Genomic DNA, 24,588 nt, shown 5'->3' with positions numbered 1-24,588 from the left:
TGACTAGCTCTTGCATAATCATGAATCGGAGGAACCATCTCATGTCACACGTTACTTACAAGGAACTTAAAGTAGAATGAAAATTCATACGCAATTGACTGATTCCTTAAGCAAGGTTTTAAGTGGCAAGACAGCTGTGGAGCGCAAAGCCAACAGACACGCTCTTGCACCTTCAAGGGTGTGGGATTTTCCTCTCCACTAGTAGAGATGGAGTTCTCGCTTCTTCAGCTGTTTTGCAAGATATAAGAACATGGTAGGTGTGAATCTGTCTAGCCTCCTTCATCACAGTTCTTCCTCCCTAGTTCACTTTCAGGCTAAGTGTTTTTTCATATCTACTCTCTCTTCCACTGTTTTCTTCACCTCAGGAAATCTGATTGAATTAAGAATATTTTAAAAGCTTCTGAGCTTAACTATCTTAATTAAATATCTTAAATATCTTAATAAAAAAATCTTAAAAAACTGTCTGAGCATATCTTCTAGCGAACTAAATGTTGCATGTTCAAATCACTTTAGAATTTTGATGCAGGTAGATTTTGAAGGGTTTTCTTCATCTAACTAAGGGGAATTACCAAAATTTGAAATTACCGTCATAATTTGAGTATTTCTTCATATATAAATAGCTAACGTTACTCCCTTTTCACTAATGGCTCTAAAACAGACTCAAACCCTTTGACAAAGGTTGAGTATATGGAAAGCGTTGCCTTGTCAAGTACGGTGGACATGGTGGTGGTTCTACCGTCTTGTGGCTGGTTGGACAGCATGCAACATCTGCAAACTACGTATGTGAACAGAGAGCAAACACTACAATGAAGAGCTTCTGGATGCCATGGCAGGGTGGGTTCTTTTGTTTAATCTGTTCATTCCTGGGACACCTGTGTGCAACAATGCAAAATCTAAGAGATTTTGATGGACTTCTCACCATCAAAGATTACATATGCATAAATTAACTCATTGTCTTCTTCTCTGAGGCCATCTATATACTCAAAAAGATTATAAGAAGTCATTTTATTCCTGTAAAATGTATATTTTCTTTTCAAAATCTATATTCTTTGGGGAAAATGTTAAATTAGTTGTTAAAGATTCTGTAATGAAATTCTTTATGTTGAAACACTGCACTGCAGCATTTTCTGAACAGAAAACAAACAATTCTTCATTTCACTTTAATTTTTCTTTAATCAAAAGAAGACAGGGGCAGAAAAACATTCCAGGCCGGAAATACTGTGCCTCTAATTTGATCCAAATATTTAAAATCAATGAAATTTACTCTGAAATGACATTGCTTGCTACCTTAGTCTAGCTCCAAGTTCCAAGTGGGATACAGTCTGCTTTCAGAGAAACTCTTAAATTCAGCCTCTTCCATGTCTATTTTGACGTGTAAAATCTACAGATTCTGGGATTGTGAAATTTCCACCAGGAAATGATTACATCATAGACTACCTCCATGAGCACAGTCAGCTGTCAAAAGTTCAAAAGACTCAAGAAAAACTAGGGATTACATCTACTAAATCCTAACAGACAAGTAATTTAGGGAGGACCTCTTTAAGAAAACACGTTAACCGAAGCTCAGTTTGGTCTAGCTTCTGATTGACTGATTCAATTTGAGAAATTAAACATTCTTGAAACCTAATCAAAACCAAGGTGTTGATGTACCTTTTAAAACCACAAAGATGTGGCTAGTTTAAGGACATTTACAAAATGCATGGAACTTTAAGCAAGAAAAATAGGGAAGCAGAAAAAAAAAGGAAGGAATCTAACATCAAAAAGGTGAAAGGAATTAGGAGATTTAACAAAGATAAAGTCCTGTACCTGGGATGGAGTCATCCCAAGCAGCAGCACAGACTGGGATGTGTCTGGGTCTGCTGAAAAGGACCTGGAGGTCCTGGTGGGCAGCAAGCTCACCTGGAGCCAGCTGCATGCCCTGGCAGCACCCAAGGTAAATGGTGCCATACATCGGTCCAGACAAAAGTATAGTTCAGCCAGCAGATCAAAGGTGTCATTACTCCACTTGACAGTTGCTAGGCCACATCTGGAGTACTGTGTCCCATTTTGGTCAACTCAGTTCAAGAGAAACATTAAAAAACAAGAGAGGTCTAGCGAGGGTGCCACCATGATGATCAGAGGCTTGGAGGAATTTGGTTTGTTCAGCCCAGAGAAAAGAAGACTTCGGGAGATCTAATCACAGTCTTACAATACCTAGAGGCAGTTATAGAGGTAGGGGATGCACAGTGACAGAACAATAGCCAACAGGACCAACTTGTTGCAGGTGAAATTCCATCTGAATATCAGAAAAAATGTTCTGGAGTACAACTGAACACTGGAGGAGATTGCCAAGAAATGGTGGCATCTCCCTCACTGGAAAAACTTGCCTCACCTTGACAGGGCACTGGATAACTGAATCTCAGACCTGCATTCAATAGGAACATTGGACTAGATGAGCTCCAGAGATCCCTGCCAACCTTGACTGTCCTCTGACTCTGTGCTAAACTAAGAAAGAAAGAAGGAACTCAGACGACAAGCCACAGGCTGATGAGGCACTTTGATAGGTCAGTAGCATTGACCTTAAGCCTTTGGCAGAATGGAGGGAGAAAGATGTAAGGAAATGTGTTAATTTCCATCTATATGCCCATCTGGCCCTTGCTTCCTTTAGTGGTAACAGGCTTTAGACGCTGAGTGTGTCAGGTGTAGTGCTACAGCACTGTATGACCCCTGTGGTTGTAAAGGAGAGTGTGTTAAAACCATTCGGCAGTCTTCTGGCAGGGCATTGTGGACAGCACGTCCTGTCTCTCCAAAAGGACCAGACGCAGGGGCTGCATCCCGGGAGATAATATATTCGCAGCCACCGACGAGAGCTAGACATCAGCAAGCTTAAGAGCTCCTGGTTCCACGGTACTGAGGCCAAATGAGCACACTGATAAAACTAAGAGCTGTCAGTGCCTTCCTGCAGCACACAAATTAGCAAATTGAAACTTAAATCCCTCTCAGAAATGAGAAAAGCTCAGCCGTTGCTTTCTCCTATCTTAATTTTGAGGGAGGAAGACAAATTACTGCTAGTGAACACGGTAAGTCTAAATCTCCAGTAAAAACTATAAGGAATTAAATTACTTATCCTTATGTTTCTTAAAAATTAACTTGCTGTTTAGCTTTAATAATTTCTGATAAGAAAAGCATGGTAAGAATTCCAAGCAACTTTTACTGTAACATTGCCACTATTTATCATTTATTTTCTTAATTTCTTCGCTCTCCATATTACATATCTGATGATAAAAGGAATGTTACACTAATACTTTTTTTGCTGGAAGTTCCTTCAATTAGATGCATGTTTTACCGTACTTGTTTCATAGAGATATTAACTTACTTAACAGGCTGATCTTCATACTAGAGAGAAGAATAATTTTTTTCTTAAGAAAGCACTCATCTAAATTGGATTGTCAGCTTCTCATGGGGTTCTTCCGCTTTGTTTTCAAGCCGTCTTTCTTGACAGGTGGCTACTTTGTTCCAGTCAACAGAGGAAAATTCCATTAGAGATCTTGTCATTGCCCGTACTAAAACGGCATCTTCGAGGTTCTCAAATGGTACTCTGCAAAAAGAACAAAGCGAATGCGCATTATCTCAATGTTTCCAAACTACTTTGGAGCTAATTTACTAGACCCGCTCTGTGTAGACATTGAAGTTAGAAATCATAATGACAATAATAGTGAGGATTTGAAAATTTTAAATATTTATAAGGCTTCCTTCTGTTAAAAAATTTAAGAAAGCAAAACAAAATGAGAAAAGGTCAAAATCACAGGATCCTAATGTAAAAAAACCATGCCATAAATTATTTAAAATACATTTTTAGTAGACTTTAAAATGTTATTTTGTTTTCACTGCCTTTTTTCTCCCCCAAATTATAATTGTTGTATACTTTTAATGCTCTGATTCAATGGAAATCATACAACTAATTTTATGATTTCATAGTGATATGATACCCATTAATGCAAATGCACATTTATTTCAACATAGACCTTTTAACCAGCCACCAGGCAAATATCCCTTCTCCAAGCTCTGAATCCAGAAACACTGTGAGCTCGTGCCGTTCATGTATCCTGCCACAGCTGCAGTCTGGGAGAGAAAAGTGGCACTCACAACATCAGTGCAGAATTGATAAGGACTTCATGTTCGACCAAAACCTCTTAACTGCGATACAATATTAAAATCTGATCTTATAAGAACTTATTTCATAAAGATGTACTTGTAGCAACACACACCTAATATAAACCGTGTGACTATTTCCACTGAGAACAACACACTTAGTCATTGCAAAGCCTAAGCTGCTGCATTAAAAAAACCCAGAGGAATGTAAAACTGTCCAGACATAGAATCATAGAATCTTCACGGTTGGACAGGACCTTTGAGATCATTGAGTCCAATCATACACACAAAAAAACCCCCCCTACAATCTCTGCCACTAGAGCACGCCCTGAAGTGCCACATCTAGACATTTCTTACATACCTCTAGGGATGGTGACTCAACCACCTCCCTGGGCAGGCTGTTCCAGTGCCTGACCACTCTTTCAGTAAAGTCATTCTTCCTAATATCTAATCTAAACCCCCCCTGCCACAACTTCAGACCATTTCCTCTGGTCCTGTCATTATTCACCTGGGAGAAGAGGCCAACACCCACCTCTCTCCAACCTCCTTTCAGGTAGTTGTAGAGGGCAATGAGGTCTCCCCTCAGCCTCCTCTTCTCCAAGCTAACCATGCCCAGCTCCCTCAGCCTCTCCTCATATGACCTGGTCTCCAGCCCCCTCACCAGCCTGGTAGCTCTCCTCTGGACACGCTCCAGCACTTCAATGTCCCTCTTGTACAGAGGGGCCCAGAACTGAACTCAGTACTCGAGGTGAGGCCTCACCAGTGCGGAGTACAGAGGCATGATGACTTCCCTACTCCTGCTGGCCACGCTATTCCTGATACAAGCCAGGATGCTGTTGGCCTTCTTGGCCACCTGGGCACACTGCTGGCTCATGTTAAGCTGGCCATCCACCAGCACCCCCAGGTCCTTTTCTGCTGGGCAGCTTTCCAGCCACTCTGCCCCAAGCCTGTAGCGTTGCTTGAGGTTGTTGTGACCAAAATGCAGGACCCAGCACTTGTCATTGTTAAACCTCATGCAGTTGGCCTTGGCCCATCGATCCAGCCTGTCCAGGTCCCTCTGTAGAGCCTTCCTACCCTCAAGCAGATCAACATGCCCACCTAGTTTGGTGGTGTCTGCAAACTTACTGAGGGTGCACTCAATCCCCTCATCCAGATCATTGATAAAGATATTAAACAAAACTGGCCCCAGAACTGAGCCCTGAGGGACACCACTGGTGACCAGCCACCAAGAGGATTTCACCCCATTAATCACAACTCTCTGGGCGCAGCCATCCAGCCAGTTTTTAACACAGCGAAGAGTACACATGTACATCCATTCTATCAATGAGGACACTCTACTGAAGGCAGGTAAGAATTCATTTTTAAACATAAAACAGCTTGATTGCAAAGATCTGTACTCAAAGTGAGTACCTATATAAAATTAAATTGTTAAAGGATATCATCATATGTAGGCTTTTACTATTTTCTTTAATAAAATTTTCAAATATTTTCACATGTAAAGCCACAAAGTAGAAAACAAACCTGATATCTGAAGTTTGTAAATTTACTCTTATAAAGATAGCATCTAAAAATGTCATCACATCAAAATGCAACCTTTATACTGTCTCAATCCAGACACAGAGATAACAGAGATAAGTTTTACATTTATTTCTATGATTTTGAAACCAAACAGAATAAAAGTAACATCAAGTACAGACTAAAAGAGTTTCATTCTACAACTCATAATATTTTCCAGACAGTATGTGTTTTTGAACAGACAGTCAGGAGAAAGTTTTCAGGGACATAATACAGAACAGCTATTCTGATGCTCTAATACTTAAAGTGCGCTTTTTCTAGTGCTCAGTATTTGATCTTATAAATAAATAGCATTTTTATATACCCATTTCCAAATGTGGAATACCTTTCAATATTAAATGTCAGACAGCAGTGGCTAGTTTGTGTCATCGGAATAGTATAGAGTTGTGACTATGTTAAATACAAATACCAGAATTTTTTTCAGAAGCTCATTTTTACTGGATGTTTTCTCTGGTTAGGGTATTTTTTTTAGGCACGAGAAGAGGAAATTAAGTAAATGTTTCAGAGATGCAAAAGAAAAACAAAATTTAAAAAATTACTTACCTATTTGTGTGATTGCCAAATTCACAACCTGTAACAAAAAGTTCAAATTAAGACATTAATGGCTGAGCAGCATTTTGATTAGCTGAGGATTACCATCGTGATCCTAAATTACTTATTCAAATGAACTGAAAACTAGCAGATGTTCAAGATAATCTTTTATTAAATTAATGTGGAAACAAATATCTGTGGGTTTTTTTTAAGTTTATGTAGTTCTTGTATTTTATTTCCTGTAGACATACATTTCCATGCATTTTTTTTTCTTTCACAGAAAAATGATGCCCCTGTCTATATAAGTGAATGATTGCATGGCAGAGATCAAGACAATTGTATGCCTACTTTGATAATTATCAGTAAAACAAATAAATTATCAAATATGATTAAACTATCCTTTTTTTCCCAAACTTTTCAAAATTATTGCTAAATACACTGCTTTCAGGTTTAATAATGTGATATATACATTTAAAAAAATTTGCAGGTATTTCATTACTGTTCCAAACTTCATCGAAACTACTTTTAAAATGCTACCACTTCAGTCATCTATGCATAATATTGTTTTTCTTATCTTCAAAACATATAAAAAGCCAACAAGACTGTGGCATTTCAGGGTTTGTTCTGGATTGTCACACAGTACAAGTCACAAGGTGCCAGGTGGTATTCACCTGTTTTCTTGTGCCAGGATCATGCTGCCTTCCAGATCTGAGTGTTTTAAGAACTCTAAAAATTACTTTATATGCTATTATAAGACATCATTAAAATATTCTCAGCTTGGAAAGCATAAAAAAGGATCTGCTTACAAAACTAGGTAAGATATGTAAAATTTAAAATGCTATTTAGAAGAAAATACTTTATTCAAGAGATTATTCTATAAAAGCACTAGAGGGCATCAAAACTCTACGATGCTCATCACTGTCTAAGAGCTTAGCAGTGCACTGAGACGTTTTTAATTAAATAAAAGTAAAACTAAACACTCACAAGACACATATTGAAAAAAAAAGAAATTTTGTTTGTTCAGCCACCTTTAGACACAATTCTGTGTAGGATTCGTTGCCTGTTGCTGCTACTACCACTTACATTATGAAGCAATTTGGTTGAGTGCCTAATGCACTTATACTTTATTACTGAAACCAGTAACTTTTTATCAGATGAATGAAAAGAACTTTTTCTAATTCAAATCACCCAAAAATGTATGCTTTCCCTTATGTTGTTATAAATACCTGAGGGCATCGTGAGCCTTCTGGCTGGCTGAGTGCATCTGCTAGATCCCGCTGTAGTTCCTAGGGGTGTATTTACTCGCTTTCCAAAAGCTATTGACTGCACAAGACAAGACCTTTCGCGGTTATAAAGATGAAGCGCCGACTCCCTCTCTTTTTGTGTAACTGCTGTTTAAAGGGATATAAAAATGTTATTTTTTCTACCAACTTAAAAGGCTGATGTTATCTATCTGCATGCAGAAGGTGATTCACTTTTTTTTTGTGGAGTTTTGTAACAACAGCGGTGTAAATCTGCATAATTACTCAACAATTCAGAGTGGGAACATGGAGTGACACTTCCTAAGGTTTTAGGGTGAAGACCTGTCGTTTGAGTGCAGTAGGACCAGAAGCTTAAAACCAAGAAACCAGAAAGTAAGACTTTTCATACCGCTGAAATGAGACCTACTGCAGAAGTTAGTAAAGATTTGGAAGTTTCTTTATGAATAGCACAAACAAGTCTTGTTTCAAGGCCAGTTCAATTCCCATTGCTCAATTACAGAGAAAACTGTAGGAGTGCAATCAAAAGAAAAGCTTCAAATTTTCCTGTTTTGCACTTTAATTCAAAAATAATTTTAAATTTCAAACAGTTTGAGACTGTTACGTCAAATAGGGGATTTTAACTTCCGGTGATATGAACTGCATACTAATCCAGTACTTCAGCTACGGAACAGAAGTGAGTTAAAGGTTTCGAACAAGTAACTAATTCTGGCAGAAGCATTTTGAATTCAGGGAAGTTTTTAAGTCATGGTGTCTAGGGGACCAATTAGGAAGGAACTGCAGTAGTCGTGCCTGGAAGTAACAGAAGTGTGAGCACATGTCTTGTGTAAAGGAGACAGCCAGTACTATGCTGCGGTAATGTTCCACAGATGGTGAAGAAGCTTTGTAATGTTACAGAAATAGTTCACTGAATAGAAAGTCCAGGGTACAGCTTGATACAAATTAATGCCTCAAGTCTTAATCCAGGACTGATTACAGAATAACTGTATTTAGGAGATTAAGTCCAGGAAGTTTTACGGAAGTGTTTCTAGACCTGTAAATGCAACACGTATTTTCCGGCACATTAAGCTTCAGTCATCACTCCCTAGTCAAAAATGATCACTAATAAAACAGCCTGACAGATGTGCTAAGCACAAATGTAACACAAGAACAAATATTCAAGAGACTGGAGGTACCAGTGCAAAAAGAATGTGTAAGCAAATGGCCACGTGGTCAGATCCAGCAGCTCCTCATCAACCCCTGCCACATGCTGTGGTCCATCCGCCAGCTTTCCTTCATGACAAAGCCACACAGTCTGCCAGCACCTGCAGATGCCCCGTGGCCACCTCGCTCAAATCCTGCATCCTCATTCTCCTAGAGACTGGGGACGAGATGACCTTGTTTCTCCTTGCTACTTTCTTGCGAGGTAGAGCTGGGGTAAGAATCAACACCTTTCTCAGTGCTCTCCACTAATTTTCAGTCCTCCTGCCAATCACGCAGCTCTCCAAACACCAGAGACAAAAATAACCAAAGCTGATTTTCTGTGTGAGCTGCGGCACATTTATGGATCGACTGATTTATCATCTGGCTGTTCTTAAGACAATTTTTTCCTTTTCCTGTAGAATTTACAGTAGACAAGCTGTGAAAGATCTCTTACTAATTTATGAAGATTTATATTTGAAAGTTTGGTCAGCATGTATCTCATCAAGAAATGTGCATATACATATTTAAACTGTACGGAAACATGTAGATAGCTGAGGATATTATCCATATCTAAGTAAACACACTCACCCAAGCGAATATACCAGTTTGCATGGACAAATGTAGGTACTTGTTTCTAAGCACAGGCTTTTATCTGTCTTACCCCAAAATATATAGACCAAGATACAAGATAAACATATAGAATTTAAAAAGAAAAAGGCAGAAATCAAAAGCATTTGGCGAAGTGAACTGTTTATGCCATGCAAACTCTATTTGCTTGACAAATGTGACAAAAAATGTGTGTCTGTTCATTAAATATTTTCCTGTATCAACAAATGCATGTAAAAGAACAGGCAACATTAATTCACCTATTTTCCAAACTGATTAAAATTAAAAGTGATTGTCAATGCTTTGTGAGAAGAGGAAAGCAATCCTTACACTTCCTGTCAAGGAGCTGTACCGAAGGAAGGAAGTATACCACATAAAGCCGGTAGTCTGGGTCTTGCGCCAGAGGGTTATGGAATAGGTCTGCAAAATTTATACAGAAAAAAACCAAACATCATCACAGAAAACCAAATCCAGCAAAAGAAAAACATCTAACTTAGCAAGGCAAGCAAATTAAAAATCACTAGATTTTATACAAAATGTTATCAAATTCAAATTGTTCTTATGCTGGGTAAACAAAGTAAACCACGCACAGCCTTCAAAACACATGAAAAATTACGCAACTAAACACAGACTGCAGAAGTGGCTTATAGCAGGGTATGCAAAATACCACAGGCAAGAACCGAGTAAAGGTGCCATCATGCACTCCACACCTTTGGAGGCTTTTTTCTATTTTTTATGACATACAGATAAAAACACTAAGTGTTTGCCTTTGATTTCCTTACGTATTGTTAGCTGATGCTTATTTTAAATAATGGTAGTCTTTTAGGTGTGCCAGCTTAAAGGTAAGATGCAAAATTTGTAAGGGGAGAGTTATTAAAACCAGACGAGCCTTGGACACCTAAGGCTTTGTCATAGATGATAGGAAGTTTTTATCCCATGGACACAATATAAAACGTAAACATCCACTCTTCTGATGTTTTCCCACTAACTTTCATCGAGACTCGAGGTACCAAGCCCCAAAAGCCCATTAGCAACTTGACTAAAACACTGAAGTTCAGGTTCCCATTACGTGACTAACCAAACCTTTGCAACACAGAGACAGGTATCAACGCTGTGCTGCTGCTTTGCCAGATGTGGAATATTTGCCTACCTGACATGCCAGATCAGTTTGTTTCAAGAGAGTGATATCTGAGGTTGATTAAAATAGAAACCGGCTCATTCCCAGATCAGCTAACAAACAAACAAGTGGTGTTGGGTGTGGGCTTTTCTCTAAATGAAAAACATAATAATCCTCTTTTTCTCCTTACGGAAATGCTGTTCTTCTGAGACAGTAAAAATAATCAGGAGGCTGCTACCTTGAGATCAGAGCAGAGAAAAAATATATCCTAAATTGATAATTTTGACAACTTCTACCAAGGTCTACACTGGTCTGCTTTTCTCTTTTTGAGGAAAGACTGTGGCTAATATTCACTCTAGGATAAAAAAACCCTGTCACATGTAATTTTAGCAGTTAGGGAGGGAAAGATGGTATTACAGAAGCAAATAAGAGATAACAGAAGAAGAAAAAAGTCTGTATATATTCCACACAGATTTGTAAACTGCAAGATGCCTTTGCATTGTGTTCAGGATGAGCGCCAAAGAGGGCTCAGTGCTTGATGTGATTTAGCAGTTATTTCGGGGGTGCAGTAAGGCTGGAATAAGCATTTGGTATCTCCTCCACAAAAAACACCTGCTCGTGTATTCAGAGGAGAACTTCAAATATTTTAATTCTTTAACAAATTTTAAAAGAACACTGTACTTAGAAGTTGTAAGAGACCCACAAGGTGGCAGCAAAAGAAAGTTCCATTTTTACCAAACAAAGTAGTATATAGTTATTTTTTCTAGAAAGTGTTAATCAGAAAGAATATTAGGTATATACCTGATAAGTCTGTTCTTAAGTCAAGAAAATATGTGATAGCATTCCAGAGAGAAAAATGTTTCAGAAAGATGTCTAAAAGCAGGTATGTTTGGTAGTGGAATGGAATGAAGGTCCGATGCACAAACCAGGGCCGATACTATGTACTCCTGAATCTGGATCCTACTTGGAGCCCGTCCCTCCTCATCAACACTGATTTGTCGGTTTGTCTTAGAGTAAATTAATTTTTCTACTCCTCATTCTTACAATAAATCCGACCGTTGTATGGATCAAGACAGTCTTATTTTACAAAACATCTGGGATCAATTCTTGGCTCTGCTATCTACTTTTTTGTTAAGGTCATGCAATTTTACTTCTACAAATTAGGGATAATGCTTTCTTCCTCCACAGTTTTGTCTGTTTTCTCTATTTGGAGTGTAGGAAAACAGTGTGCCTAACCCACATGGGGCAGAACGGAACTACTGTGGTAGAAACATATTGAAGAAGAAAAGGAGTCTTCTGAGGTCTAGCTGCAAGATGTTATCAGCTGTGGATAATAAATCAGTTGAGGCAATTTACAGAGCTCATAACAAAAATCTTGGATTCCAAAAGGGAGATGTGAGCACAAGGTGAGCCCATAAAGAAACCCTCCGTATCTCCCAACAGGCTGCACTTGTGAGCAACTCACTCAGTAAACCTTTAGAAGCTGAGTGTCTTCCCTAAACGCCTGGTGAAGAACGGTGTTATGCTCCAAATCCAGTGCGGGGCAGTGGCTAAAAGTCACGAGAGCCTTAAGGGAAGAGAAACGCACCATTTTGGCAGCTGGATGTTACTTCTGAAGTGAACAATAATAGTGTATTAGACTGCTCCATTGTAATAGTTCTAACGTCCCCAAGAGCCACAAAATAATAAAATGTTATTATGCATCCAAAAATTCTGTCGAAGGCCAGCAAGTGGGTTTTTTTAATCAGACTGTCCAGCAATAAAAAAGATCTACCTCACAACAGTGACAACTCTCCCATTCTCAAAACAGATTTTGAAAATTTATTTTGTTCATTTACTGCTGTCATTTACTTCAAATATGACAGCGCATTTTATTAAACCAGTAAGAGTCCTGTTAATTTGAGAACTCATTATTATGAAATTTCTTTGAAACAAACACATTGACATTTATTTCATGACAGCAAAGGTCAAAAAGGAATGACTATAAAGTTATTAAATTTCTTCCACCGATTAGCATTCACTTTTGTATCTTTGAACTAAAGAACAATTTTTTTATGAGGGTAGATGGGTATATTCTATATATCGTTTGAAAATTCTCATAAACGCTTGCTTTTCTATGGTGGCAGCTAGTCCAATATGCAGCCGATTTTCACTGTGTCTTTGTGACTGCCATTCATAATAACTCAGCAGCACTTTAACTATCTTCTATTTGTCTTTATTTCCCACAGATGGTTGCAACAAGTACAACAAACTCCCTGTGCTTGCTGAAGCTCCTTATTAATTGGTAGAGCTATAACATTAAATTCAAGTGACTGCACCATTCATACATAGGATGTCTGTCCAGACCTTGCCTAATCATTTCCAACAACTCCATTCTTAAATGGACTATTTTTTCAACCTTGCATATAATGAAAAAAATTACAATAATTTGGCTGGCATGCTGTCTTCCTAAACACTCGATTTGTTTTTTAATTTTGGCCCAGTGTCAAGTTCAATTAAAAGTGTACTTTTCAAGCCATATTTTCCTTTCCCGTAATCAGACATTCCATTTTTTGAATGCGTAAGGAGGTATGGCTTGATGACATTCACCTCTATTAATTGTGTCACTAAGATGTGAAACATGTTTCCTGTTTTCTCAAAGTACTGAGCGTTTGGCATGACCTATGATGACATTCCTTTAGGAACCATGGAAGAAGACTGCTTACGCTTTCACTTTGAATAGGTTAATACCATATAATCCTACTTTCCCTGGAGGCTAATTCTTACCCTGTAACTTAGTGGCACTAACACTGTCTTGTGTAACTTAATTTTAAATTTCAGAGCCTATGCTACTTTCATTTCCAGCCAGTATATGAAAAAGTATGTTACTTAACAGATATTGTTATACTTAGTATCTAAAGCATATTTATTCTTAGACTCTAGAAATCCATAGTCTGCCAAAAAGATGCAGAAACTAAGTTCTACAAGCACCAGAATTAATGAGGCGGAATTTGGGTTCTATAACCTATCACTCACACTTTCAACAGCAACAACATCCGCTTCTCAACTCCCTTCACCTCTGTGATAATCTCACTGTACTCCCATGTTCCCTTACAAAAAGGTAGCAGTAAACTGCTTTGACTGCCTCCAAGCTACTTATCCAGGAGACTGGGGAACCAGCAGCCAAGAAGAGTTAAACTTCTGAACTCATTTGGCAGTTTCTTCTGAGTTGAGGTACTCTCTATGGAATTTTTGTGTCTTAGAGATCTCTTTGTTCTGTCAAATTTGGTTGAAATTGACAATTAGCTTCAAAAGCTACTGGCAAATGATGCGGAAACAGACAAGAAATATCCTGGTAAGAAATACTAAAAAACTAATGCTCACTATTCTGCAAAATAAAAATAAGATATTACTTAAGGTCTGCAAGCTTATCATTCCTTCCAATTCCTTCACTGTTTTGTCAAGTTTTTTTAACTGGTTGCTGTGAAGCAAGAGAATCTGTAATGCACGTAAGTGTTTCAGAGCACCTGAAATAAAATGAAAAACAATGAATTATTCTCACCATACCTGACTGCCTTTATTAAATAATTACTTTGTTATGCTGCATGCTTAATTCAAAATTCTAGTTATCCATCTATGTCTGCCTTTTGGTAATACCTTGCATGAGATTAGTATAATAAAAATTATCAGAGATTTCAATATCCCTTTCATCTTTCTAGTCACATCCTTTGAACATATACCTAACCTTTTTCATTCCAGTTCCTTCCATTTGTGCCCATCACCCTTCCCTCAACAAATCAACACCAACTACACCCTCTCTTCTTCCTCTCTTCCTTCCTCCTATATCCCAGTAATCTTTGATTGTCATCTTCACTTCCTTTTACCCTTACCTAATACTACCTTTGCCTCACAAACAATAGTCTATCCCTAACACTACCTTTGCCTCACAAGCAATAAATATTGAATTCCTTAGAAAATAGTTCAATTTTAAATAATTATTAATGTATTAAAAAGTTACTACCAAAATATTGTTGTGGCTGACTCAGACTATGTGTGCACGTCGTCACACCACATTAGGTGTAGACACCTCATTTTCTAAATTCTCTACAGTATTTCTCATCCACATTTCTCTACCACTGATACTTGCCCTCTGTTTCTATTGGCCCATATTTGGCTATCTCCTGTACTGTCTCTTCTGCCCACGTTTCTTTCTTTCAAGCATCCATTTTTCTCAAAATCTCACAGAAACCAATCAACATCATTTCTCATCCCAACATCTTATAAGGACCGAGGAAAGTAAAATATTAACATTTAAAATGGCTAGAATATAGACAAATTTTACACTTTGGCCTCTTTATTCACAAATTCACTAATCTGGTACAGCCACTTTAATCTACAAGAGCAAGCAAAACTGAAATAGAAGTGTAACACATGCAATTTTAAAATAAAACAGTTTTGCGGTAACTTTACAAAAGACTTCTGATTATAAATGTAACTACATCATGAAGAAACTGCAGAACCTTAGTGACTACCTTATAAGTGGGACAACTTACTAATTTATTACGCTTTTATTTTCATGTTAAGTCTGTCAGCACTGCTATTAGGTTTTCATCATATAAACAGAAATGGCTCCCAAAAGCTACTTCTATCAGCTTTTGCAGTACCTGGTCAGCAAGAGAACTACAAATCATCATGTAAAAAGAGCTTTGCGTGTTCATTTTCAATATGAAATATGGTCATGTAAGATCAAAAATATTTTACAATTGCCTGACATTGAAGTGAATGACATTTCATCCTTTAGACCAGGATAAACATATCACTGTATAGCTACTCAAAGATGCTGGAACAATTAAATCTCTAAGAAAAAAATAATTAACGTGTATTGTCATGCATTCATAGGAGCTTTCAACCATGCAGTTACCTATGTTGTCCACTTTTATAAATCTGAATGCCAATACACAGAAAAGAAAGCACAGGCCTCTGCTTAACAGTCTAAAAAGGGAATATTGGTACCTGAGATATCTGTCAGTTCATTATTGTTGAGATAGAGTTCAGTCAAGCAATAGTTTTTGATCAAGAAGGTTAAATCTTGAATCTGAAATTAGAGTTAGGAAAACTGCCATATGTCAGTCTAAATTTAACTTTGGACAAGTATAAACACAGCATCTTGAAAACTGTTTAGCTACAGGTAGTTTCTTATATTTCTCTTGACAGCTGAACCTTTATTAGAAATACTAACTACACATCAAATACGTGTAGCACAGCCTTACCTCATTTCTTGAACTAAAAATTTAATATTTGTATTTGGAAAGATTTAATTGAATTACTGGTCTCCACATTTTGGTTTATTTCTATTCATATTTGAAATATTTTTTACTGTGAGAGCATTCTTGTAGGATGTAATAATACCACGTTAAGAATACTGCTGAAATATATAATTGGAATAAGCCCAGCATCTAGTTTTAAAGTTATTTCTTCATCAGCAGGTCCAAAGATCACGTATTTGCTCTAAATTTCCAAAAATTATATTTAACTGCATTTACAGAATCAATTACAGTTACAGAAAAAAACATGTATGTATGGGTATATTCCCAATAAAGAGTTCTTTTCAGTTCCTATGAAATCTCATCGCCTTGCTTGGAGCTCAGTTCCAATATTGTCCTGACTCCAATGTAAGGTAAAGTACATGTCACGGGATATCAAACTGACCATTGTAACAGTCGAGAACTGAGAGTACTAATGGTGCCTAAGTATTTATCCTACAGTTTAAATGCAAGAACAACAAACAGAACTTTGTTCCTGACACTATTTTGATTTCTGTGAGGCAAAGCCACTTGTTAGTAGGGGAAGGATTTCAGCCCTTTAATTGGGCCACTGATTTTAAAACAAATGCGCTTTGCTCTTTGTATTAACAGCATCTGAAAGTTGGAAGCAGGAGAATAAGACAGAGGTTTTTTCCATTCCTAAAATTGTCTTGAATCCTCTGAGAAAAGATACTTTAAAGTTCAAAATAATACCATTCTCTGAGTTTTCCTTCATCTCAGAAAAAAATGGTTCAGTGAAAACAGCAATATTCTACAAATAAAAAAATCCTATTCTTCACAATGGTTACTGTATCTAGTACAGTGTACAGCCCACACATACCTGTTCTATATAGTGGTGTTTCCCTACCTTTGACAAGTTTGGTTTTTTTAGGATTAACTGAAATTTACTTTTTTAGTGACAAAATTATTGTGATCCATCTTTAAGGTAAGAAAAAAAGATCTCGGATCTTCTGAATTCATAAAAATATCCTCCCCCTATTAGAGCACAGGAAAAGCCTATGCTCTAGGGAAAAGACACTGAGTGGCTTCTCCATGCAAATTATATAGAAAATGACATTTCCACACCATTTATATAGAACAACAGAAGAAGGTTCTTTGTTACTGCTTAGGTAGGAAAGTTAGATCTGTGCAAAAATCAGATTTATTTATCTTTTATGGTCAGCAAGATCAGTTCTGCTCAGTCAACAAGCCATTTCCTCTTATGCTTCAGTGTCCTTTAGAAATACAAGGGAAAGTCTATTATATCCGTGATTTTAGTTCAACCTTTTAATGTATCCATATTTTTGCCTTTTTTGAAAATAGTTGGATAACCACAGGTCTTGCAATGAAGTCGACATAAGATGCTATATAATTGATGTTAGCCTGGGGCAGCAGATATACATACACTCCTAAGTGACATGGAATGTAAATTTATTTTTTCTGCTGCTCACAGAGCTACTTATTTACCCGAGCAAGAAATGCTGGTCTTTTAAGAACTTGAACCCATTGTGAAAGTCATGTAAACTACTGTACAGTAACATATTTAAAAACAGGTTAGAAATTCATTGGTTTTATCACTTTTCTTGCTTTTTTATTACCAGTGGCTAATGGTGAAGGTTTGGATTCGATTTAACCATTTAATAATGGTTGGCTATGTATTTGCAGATTTCTAAATCAGATAATTCTACTGTCAAATAGATGATTTTGTGTAAGATACAATGTGCTTAGACTTGGCTGGAAACTGTAGTGTACGGAGATTTTGACAGAGCATTGTCTTAAAACCCCTACAGGATATAATAAACACTATCATCTAGGTTTGCACAGATGGAGAAAGTAAGACACTGGAAACTGCTATCCCAGACCTCAGGTATCAGGATGCTATCAGGCAATTTTGCCAATAACTTATTTCTAAATATACTCAATCTTTCCTTTTATTGCTAAAGTATTAGCACAAAACCTCAGCTTCTTAAATCCACAAAATTTATAAATGTGATGTGAATCTAACGGAAAATGTATCAGCTTACACTCTGTAATGTAAAACAAAATACCGTTTCTTCAAAACTGTCATATTTAAATCAGTTAAATTTGCCTGGAAATCAAAAATAATTTATTAGCTTGAAAATTACATAACACTTCATGTTAGAAAAATCATGAAATAATAATCAGGGATTATAGATGCATTGTTCTGTTCTTTAAAGGTATACCTTATTACCTTATTGTTGTTAATCCACAAATACCTTAATCTATGAAACCGTGACAGACTTGGGATAATTCTTAGTCCTCTGGTGGAAGAAAAAAAAAAAAGAGTAAAAAATTTCTTAACATTAATGGTGCTTAATCACTTAATAAATGGAATAAATGGTTGAATTTTTTATAAAGACTATAATACAAGCACTAAAAAGCCACACTTCTGTAGAAATCTGCAGAAGACAAGATGGCAGAGATGGTGTAAGCATTCTACACACCTGAAAGCATAAAAAAGCAGCAGGTGGTAAAGAAATGGGAACAAACTTTTTTTTCCCATTTATTTTCCAGGGAGAATGAGTCCCACGTACTTTGCAGTTTGTAGAAACTGCTCAGAACACAAGTGGAGATGTTTGCCATCCTGGGGACACAAACCCAAAATGAAAATTGCTACGAAGGTGCCGTGTGGATTGTCCAGCCCCAATACCAGAGAAGCCAAGAGAAGGCAGACACCAAGGACATCCATGTACATTTGTTTTTTCATACTAGCCCATATTGTGAAATCTTTTGCCCTTTTTTCACCCCTCGTCTCTCCTGTCCTCATATAAACTCATACTCATTAAGTCTTGTTTTAAATAAAACTGCACATCCACTGAGGCTGGAACTATCTCCTATGTGCTGGTAGGGTTTTTTTTGTTTAGTTGTGTATCTAGCACTTTGAGCTTGCTAGTGTACTATAAATAACAAATTACCTACTAACCAGAGAATATTAGGGAGCTGCCAAGTAATTTTTACTAATTGCTCCTCCTTATTTTTCATTGCTTTAAATAAATGTTCCTGATTTCCGCTAGAATAATTATAGATGACCTTTTAATGACAAATTTTAATAGACTTAATAAAACTTTCTTTGTGGATTTTAACATGTTACAAGACTTTGTTTCAGAAAAGTAGTTAACAGTGTTTCAGAAAGAACTAATAGAATTGATGAAAACTAACCTCACATCATCAGCCTAAAATGATCTGCCTGTTTTCCAACTGCGAAGCTTAGTCTCTAGTTTCCCATGGTTTTTTTGGTTTTGTTGTTTTTTGGGTTTTTTTTACATACCCTCCAGTTACAGACAAACGGGGAGTGGACACCTTTTCTGATCTTGCATTTAAGAAGAAAAAAATCTGTCAAGAGCAAACCCTACAAAGTTGAGGTGCTGTTCATTTATTCTCCTATATTTCTGAAAATCAGATTCTCCCATGCTGCTACTTTGTGTATTTGGCTCCCTCAAATAGTTCATAAAAATGAACCCTGCAAACACGTATTTACGTTTCTAGTAACAAGAAAATACATTACTGCAAGTAGTACAGACAAGCAGATAAGGATGTGTTGACAGGACATACAGAATTCTTACAGAGCTACTATCTAATTCTTCTGTTCAGTTCTACCTGTACACTATTTCTGAGGTAGCAAAGTCAAAATTTCTTCATATTCTTTGTCACTGCCATTCTAAACCTAGTTTACAGGTTTACATTTTAATTGGCTTTACTCCCTCTCTAGTAACAGCCTCATCTTGACTATCTCCAAGCCTTGATCTGTTTGGTTTGTGGGTTTTTTTTAAGGCATTTAATTTGCCCCAGGTAGAGCTTAATTCCTTTAACATTTAAAAAAAGCCTGTCCCTTTCTGTATGCCTTCCAGACTTAGCATGTCTCTTACAAACTGATCCTTTTTGGCCTGCAGCACTCTTTTCGTACCTACTGCTAAGTTAATCAGTTTTCCGAAGATGACAGCTTTCAGTGTCCAAAAGTACTTTTTTTTTATGTCCCTTTAATAGTAGTGGTTTAAAAATATAATCTCATTCCCTCTTATTTGATTGACTTTAATTATTATTTTTTCATTTTCTTATTTTAGCCAGCAGAAAATCATGTCAAACCAACAGTTAAGGAGGCATGATCTGATATTGAGGTTGGCTGAGCTTCAAGGTTTATATAAATTGGTATAGAATAAAAGGAATTCACTTCTCTCCCATCATCAAAGAAGCCAGCTTGCATCATCTTTCTCAAAATGGTTTCATGGGAAGACAGATCACTTCTGTATCTGCCATCTGAACATTTCTTTTCATTCCATACCAAAAAAAAATTTCAAAGCCAGTGAAGGCAACATGTAAGAATTTAAAATCAGAAAATATGCCTATTAAGACTGCATATACAGTCATAATTCTTTTACACATATGCACGAAAATATTTTTCTTGTAGTGTTTAGAAAATGTATATATGCATCTTGTAATTTTCTCATTATTGAAACTTCTCCCTTAGATTTTATGTACTTTTTCTTCTTTCTAAAATACCCATTTTAATAATTTTGACTGTAAATATAGGTTTTATTTTCTTTTCACAAAGTGTCAAATGTAAATCAGGAGATGTGCTAAGGAATTTAAAGATACCAGTGGGCACCTTTAGATTTTCAAGACAACCTGATTTCCACTAAAAACAGGCTAGATAACACTGAAATCCCTTAACACTTTTTTTTTTTTTTGCATTCACAGGACCTAGAGAGCTTGAAAACTTTGTCCCTAAATTATTAAACTACATTTAGTTCTTTATATATGATATCAACCGTACAAACACTAGATGCAGTTGTGAGGCTGCAGACAGGTATGCAACACTTGGAATTATGCCCTGGCCAGAAATTCAAAGTATGCTTTTCAGAAACTTTGAAGTATGCCCTGTCACGTATCCATCTTTCTATGGTAGCCTCTCAGCATGTTCATTCTACAGCACACACCTCTATCAACCTACATCACCCACAGGTTCATGAAAGCTTTGCCTTCCTTCACTTAGCAGGGTTTCTTCTCCTCATCTGCCCTACATCTTAGGCTGTTTCATAAAGCTCTGAGAGATCAGTTCTCTGATCAGTACTGCCAGCCCCAAACAAGTGTTCTTGTACTCCCTTCATATTGCCCTGCCCTCCCTTCAGTTCTTAACAGTAGAGGTGCAGGTAATTTCAAAGGTGCTAAAGGAGTTTACTGTTGCAGTAACAGATTTCTTCAGGGAGGTCAGAAATTCGGCAGTTCTTAGACTGGGCAGGTCCTGTGCTTGTTCATTTGCCTTCTTGATACTCTTTCCACCCAGCCTCACGAGCCAGTTGGAACAGGCAGAGCTCAGCCCATTAAGCCTCACTCCTCTGCTCCCTGTGGTAGACGTTCACGCACAACCCTGTGAACTCACAGACCCTCGAGCAATTCTGGGTTGGTGGAGAAGGATTGTGTATCTAGGGCTGAGGCTGTTAACTACCTCACTGTGAGCAGAGCTCTGCTGCGTATGTCAGTACAGCTTCACCATTCTTCCTACACAACACGTATGGACTAGGTATAAATACGATTTATTGATATTTTACATACAAATGATGTTCAGAGAGTATCTGATACAGAAAGCACTATGAAAGGCTACCGTTTACCGTGCTCTACTTTTAGTAAAAGCCAGAGAGAAACATATTTTACTTACTGTCCAGCCAGATACAATACTAAGACGTCCACATTCCTCTTAAAGCCACAGATCTTCAGCTGTTTTTCCACTGCCTGACAGCATACAGTACATTTGTCAGCATAATATACTGCACAACTACAGATTCATTACATTATAATGTATACACATTGTGTCTAAATTAATATGCATACCAAAGTTAATATATCATTAATATATCAGTCTCTATTTAAAATTGATAAAAATACTCCAACAGTTATGTTACACTTAACGCTAGTTTTCTTTTCTTGCGGAGAATCATAGTTCACAGTCGTGAAGTAAAAAAGTAATGTCTGCTGAATGGGCTTCTCACCCAGGTCAGCCAGCCCACTACAGGTGATCAACAACAGCTCACCTTGCAATACAGTTGCAACTGTACTTTATAGAACTTTACTTTACGCACACAATGTTTTAAAACTGTGCACCCAGAAAGCTCTTCTTGTACATTTAACGTTGAAAAATGTAGGCACAATTTTGATTTTCAGAGTATACTACTGATGTGCTATAATTTGTAAAAGCAACAAATCCTAGTAACATAAGGGTTATGGATCGGAGTTACTAGTGGTTGATAAGAAGTAAAATGTCTATCAGAAAAAAAATGGTTTTACTACATGAGTTATTACGCCCAACACCATTCAGACCACCATTGTTTAAAACACGAAACTGGTATAGCTTTGCAAACACAAAATGGCCCGGAAGCACCGATGGGCATGTCTAGAGCAGCCTGCATTGGCTGCGCAGAGACTCCAGCGTGTTCTGGGCACACTGAATATACACACAGTAACCGCGGGTCCACCTGCAGATGTGCCGGGCCTGTGGCACGTCCTGAGGAGAGGAAGCAGGAGCTCGGGGACCTGCAGTGGGCAATTGCCACTTACTCCTCACAGCTCCTGTTGGGACAGTGGCCATTTGCCCAGGAACTCGGTACGGCCAGCAGCCTGACAGCTGCCGCCAGGCAGGGGAAGAAAGCTGGGCCGTATTTTTCTTTCTACACAGACAAAACCTACCGATGGAGCAGGAGGTGTTGTCTGGAGGACAGCAGCTGTGCCACAACCCCAGGCGCGTAGGCGCGTTGGTCTGCCCCAGGCACCGCCAGCAGGCCGGGCGGCTGCTGGACAGACACACGGCCGGGGAGCGCAGGCCGACTGCACACACAGGCCCCAAACAGCTCGACGGCCACACTCAGACGGCCGTGCCCCGAGTTCTGTGTTTCTCGAACCCCATTATTTGAGATGGCCTCCTGCCCCGCCCCGCCTCGGGAATCTCCCCCCGCGCCACCCCCGGCTCACACCACACACCACGCCACGGCCCCGGGGCTCGGCCGGGCGCCCCGCCGCTCCCGGCCAAATCCTTCCCCCAAGGCCAGGCTGCCTCGGAGGAGCCGAGCACAGCCCAGCCACCGCCCCAGGCCGTTCCGCGCCGCCAGGGCGAGTGGGGAACGCGCCCCCGTTTGCTGTGGGGTGCCAAGAGCTTCCCCCGCTCCTCTGCGCCCCTGGCCCGGCAGAGGGAGGGGGCGAGGCCGGCGCCCCCCGCCTTGCGGGGCCGGGCCGGGAGCGCTGCGGGGGCGGGCGGGCTGCGCGGGGCCTGGCGGGGTGGGCAGAGGGGGGAGGCCGCCGCTCTGCTCACCTGCCCGCCGGCGGCTGCCGCCATTTTAGCGTCCCGTTCCTAGGCGGCGGGAGGAGGGAGGGCGAGCCCTAGGGGAAGGGGGGGACGGCCCGGCCTCGGTGCTCCCTGAAAGGCGGCGGCTCTGCTCTAGAGCCGGAACGGGAGCCTGGGCCTCTGCCGGGCAGCCCCAGAGTTAATGCAGCCGGGGCTTGGCGGGCGGCTCGGGCGTCCCTGCGGGAGGGCCCGGACGGCGGCGGCTGAGGGAGGTGGGGGAGACGCACCTCACCCCTGCCTCATTCCTTGTGGGGTTTTGGGCCTTCTGTGTTTGGCTTTTTTTTTATTATTTATTTAAAGCACAAATCCTTCTTGCATGTATGTATCGGTCACCTATGTATCAGGAGAACACTTGTGACTTGAATTTACAACTACTTTACACCGTATGCACTACTCATTTGCAGGTCACCCTGGTGCCTGAGGAAGCGTGTTCCATCCTCATCCGTGCTGGGACCATGGGCCCGCTGTGGCGACACTGCCTTTGGTTGTAAAGTAACACAACATGCTTATGACATCCACATGTGCAAGCAACTGCTGCCATGTTATTATTTTTATAACCATTTTACTGCACAGCACAAGCTGAAAAATAGAAAAAGCCATTTCCAGTGTGTGTGTGCACGAACTTACGTGCATGTAGGACAATGGAAAATGTTTGATCAAGCTACAACAAAAATATGTCTGAAAACTTGGAGCTTTATTTAGAATTTAATTTAGACAGAGTACTCAAGTTGGCAGAAACAGTCACTGTAAATTATGTGGAACTGATACACAAAGAGCAAGAGTTGTGTGTGCAAATACATGAATACGCTGTCCCTCATGGAATTAATTATGTGCATGCCTTTGCTTGTTCAGACCACTGAAAGTAGATGTAGTGTGTATGATGGAGGAATGAACTACAGTACAAGTATTATATTGCAAATATCTCATTTTCATAGAAAAATGGTGTGGGTGGCTTCCATTTCAGCTAGGTAGCTTTAAACAAATAGAAACCTCAAATAAGAAAGACTAGACATCTTAAAGGTATAAAACTGACAACAGAAATGTCTTTAATCATTTAGTTTAGCTTCTAAAAATATCTCTAGGGTATTAAAAAACATAAAAAGAGGAAATGTAGCAAAGAAGAAGAAACTGGTACACAGATCTGTATTTTTTTCCTTTTACGTTTGAGTTCTGTGTTTTCAATCAACGAGATAAAACACCACTTTAGAAGAGTGAAAGGTGAGATGGTTGTTAAAGAAAATAATGGAATTGTCTTATCAAGTAGTCCAATGAACATGATATGACAAGCAAATTCTGTAATCTAAAGTACGGAGAGAGGGAACCTCTAGAACATACTTGGTTGCATTCCAACACAGAGATGTGACATACATGGGTTGAGGTTTGTTTTGATATGTTTTGGTTTTTTGAGGTGCTTGTCTCTATTAATAACTGTTAGCTACAGACTTAGTCTGAAAACTAAACTGACTGCTTAAAATTAAATAATCCATTTTTCTTTTTGCATCTGCAAGTCAACACTTAAAATCCCCACCAAGTTTAAAGGAACTTGGGCAGACA

General features: G+C 38.8%; 1 protein-coding gene across 2 annotated transcripts; it reads right to left on the bottom strand.

Moving 5' to 3' along the window:
- Positions 1–3,191: 3,191 nt before the first annotated feature.
- On the bottom strand, positions 3,192–23,040 carry LRRC72 (leucine rich repeat containing 72). 2 transcript variants are annotated; one of them, XM_074573444.1, is made up of 9 exons: positions 23,002–23,040; positions 21,358–21,431; positions 17,896–17,965; positions 15,394–15,475; positions 13,794–13,907; positions 9,615–9,704; positions 7,464–7,628; positions 6,250–6,277; positions 3,192–3,577 (listed from the first exon to the last, which is right to left on the bottom strand). In XM_074573444.1, exons 1-9 carry the CDS (start codon positions 23,023–23,025, stop codon positions 3,412–3,414), a joined length of 813 nt encoding a protein of 270 aa, XP_074429545.1. In that variant the 5' UTR covers positions 23,026–23,040; the 3' UTR covers positions 3,192–3,411. The 2 variants fall into 2 exon arrangements, with proteins under 2 accessions (XP_074429545.1, XP_074429546.1); XM_074573445.1 differs by lacking the exon at positions 13,794–13,907 and having other exon boundaries at positions 3,193–3,577.
- Between the last annotated feature and the right edge of the window lie 1,548 nt (positions 23,041–24,588).

Source organism: Larus michahellis, chromosome 2 (assembly GCF_964199755.1).
Source record: "Larus michahellis chromosome 2, bLarMic1.1, whole genome shotgun sequence".
NCBI classification, from domain to species: Eukaryota; Metazoa; Chordata; class Aves; order Charadriiformes; family Laridae; genus Larus; species Larus michahellis.
The sequence above is the reverse complement of the archived record's forward strand: the minus strand, read 5'-3'. Positions and strand labels throughout refer to the sequence as shown.

Coding starts and splice junctions, on each gene's coding strand:
- LRRC72 (XM_074573444.1), bottom strand. CDS start 23,025: ATGGCGGCAGCCGCCGGCGGGCAG. Junction 21,432..23,001: donor CGGCAGCCGCCGGCGGGCAG/GTGAGCAGAGCG, acceptor GTATGCTGTCAG/GCAGTGGAAAAACAGCTGAA. Junction 6,278..7,463: donor AAGGCTCACGATGCCCTCAG/GTATTTATAACA, acceptor TTTTTGTTACAG/GTTGTGAATTTGGCAATCAC.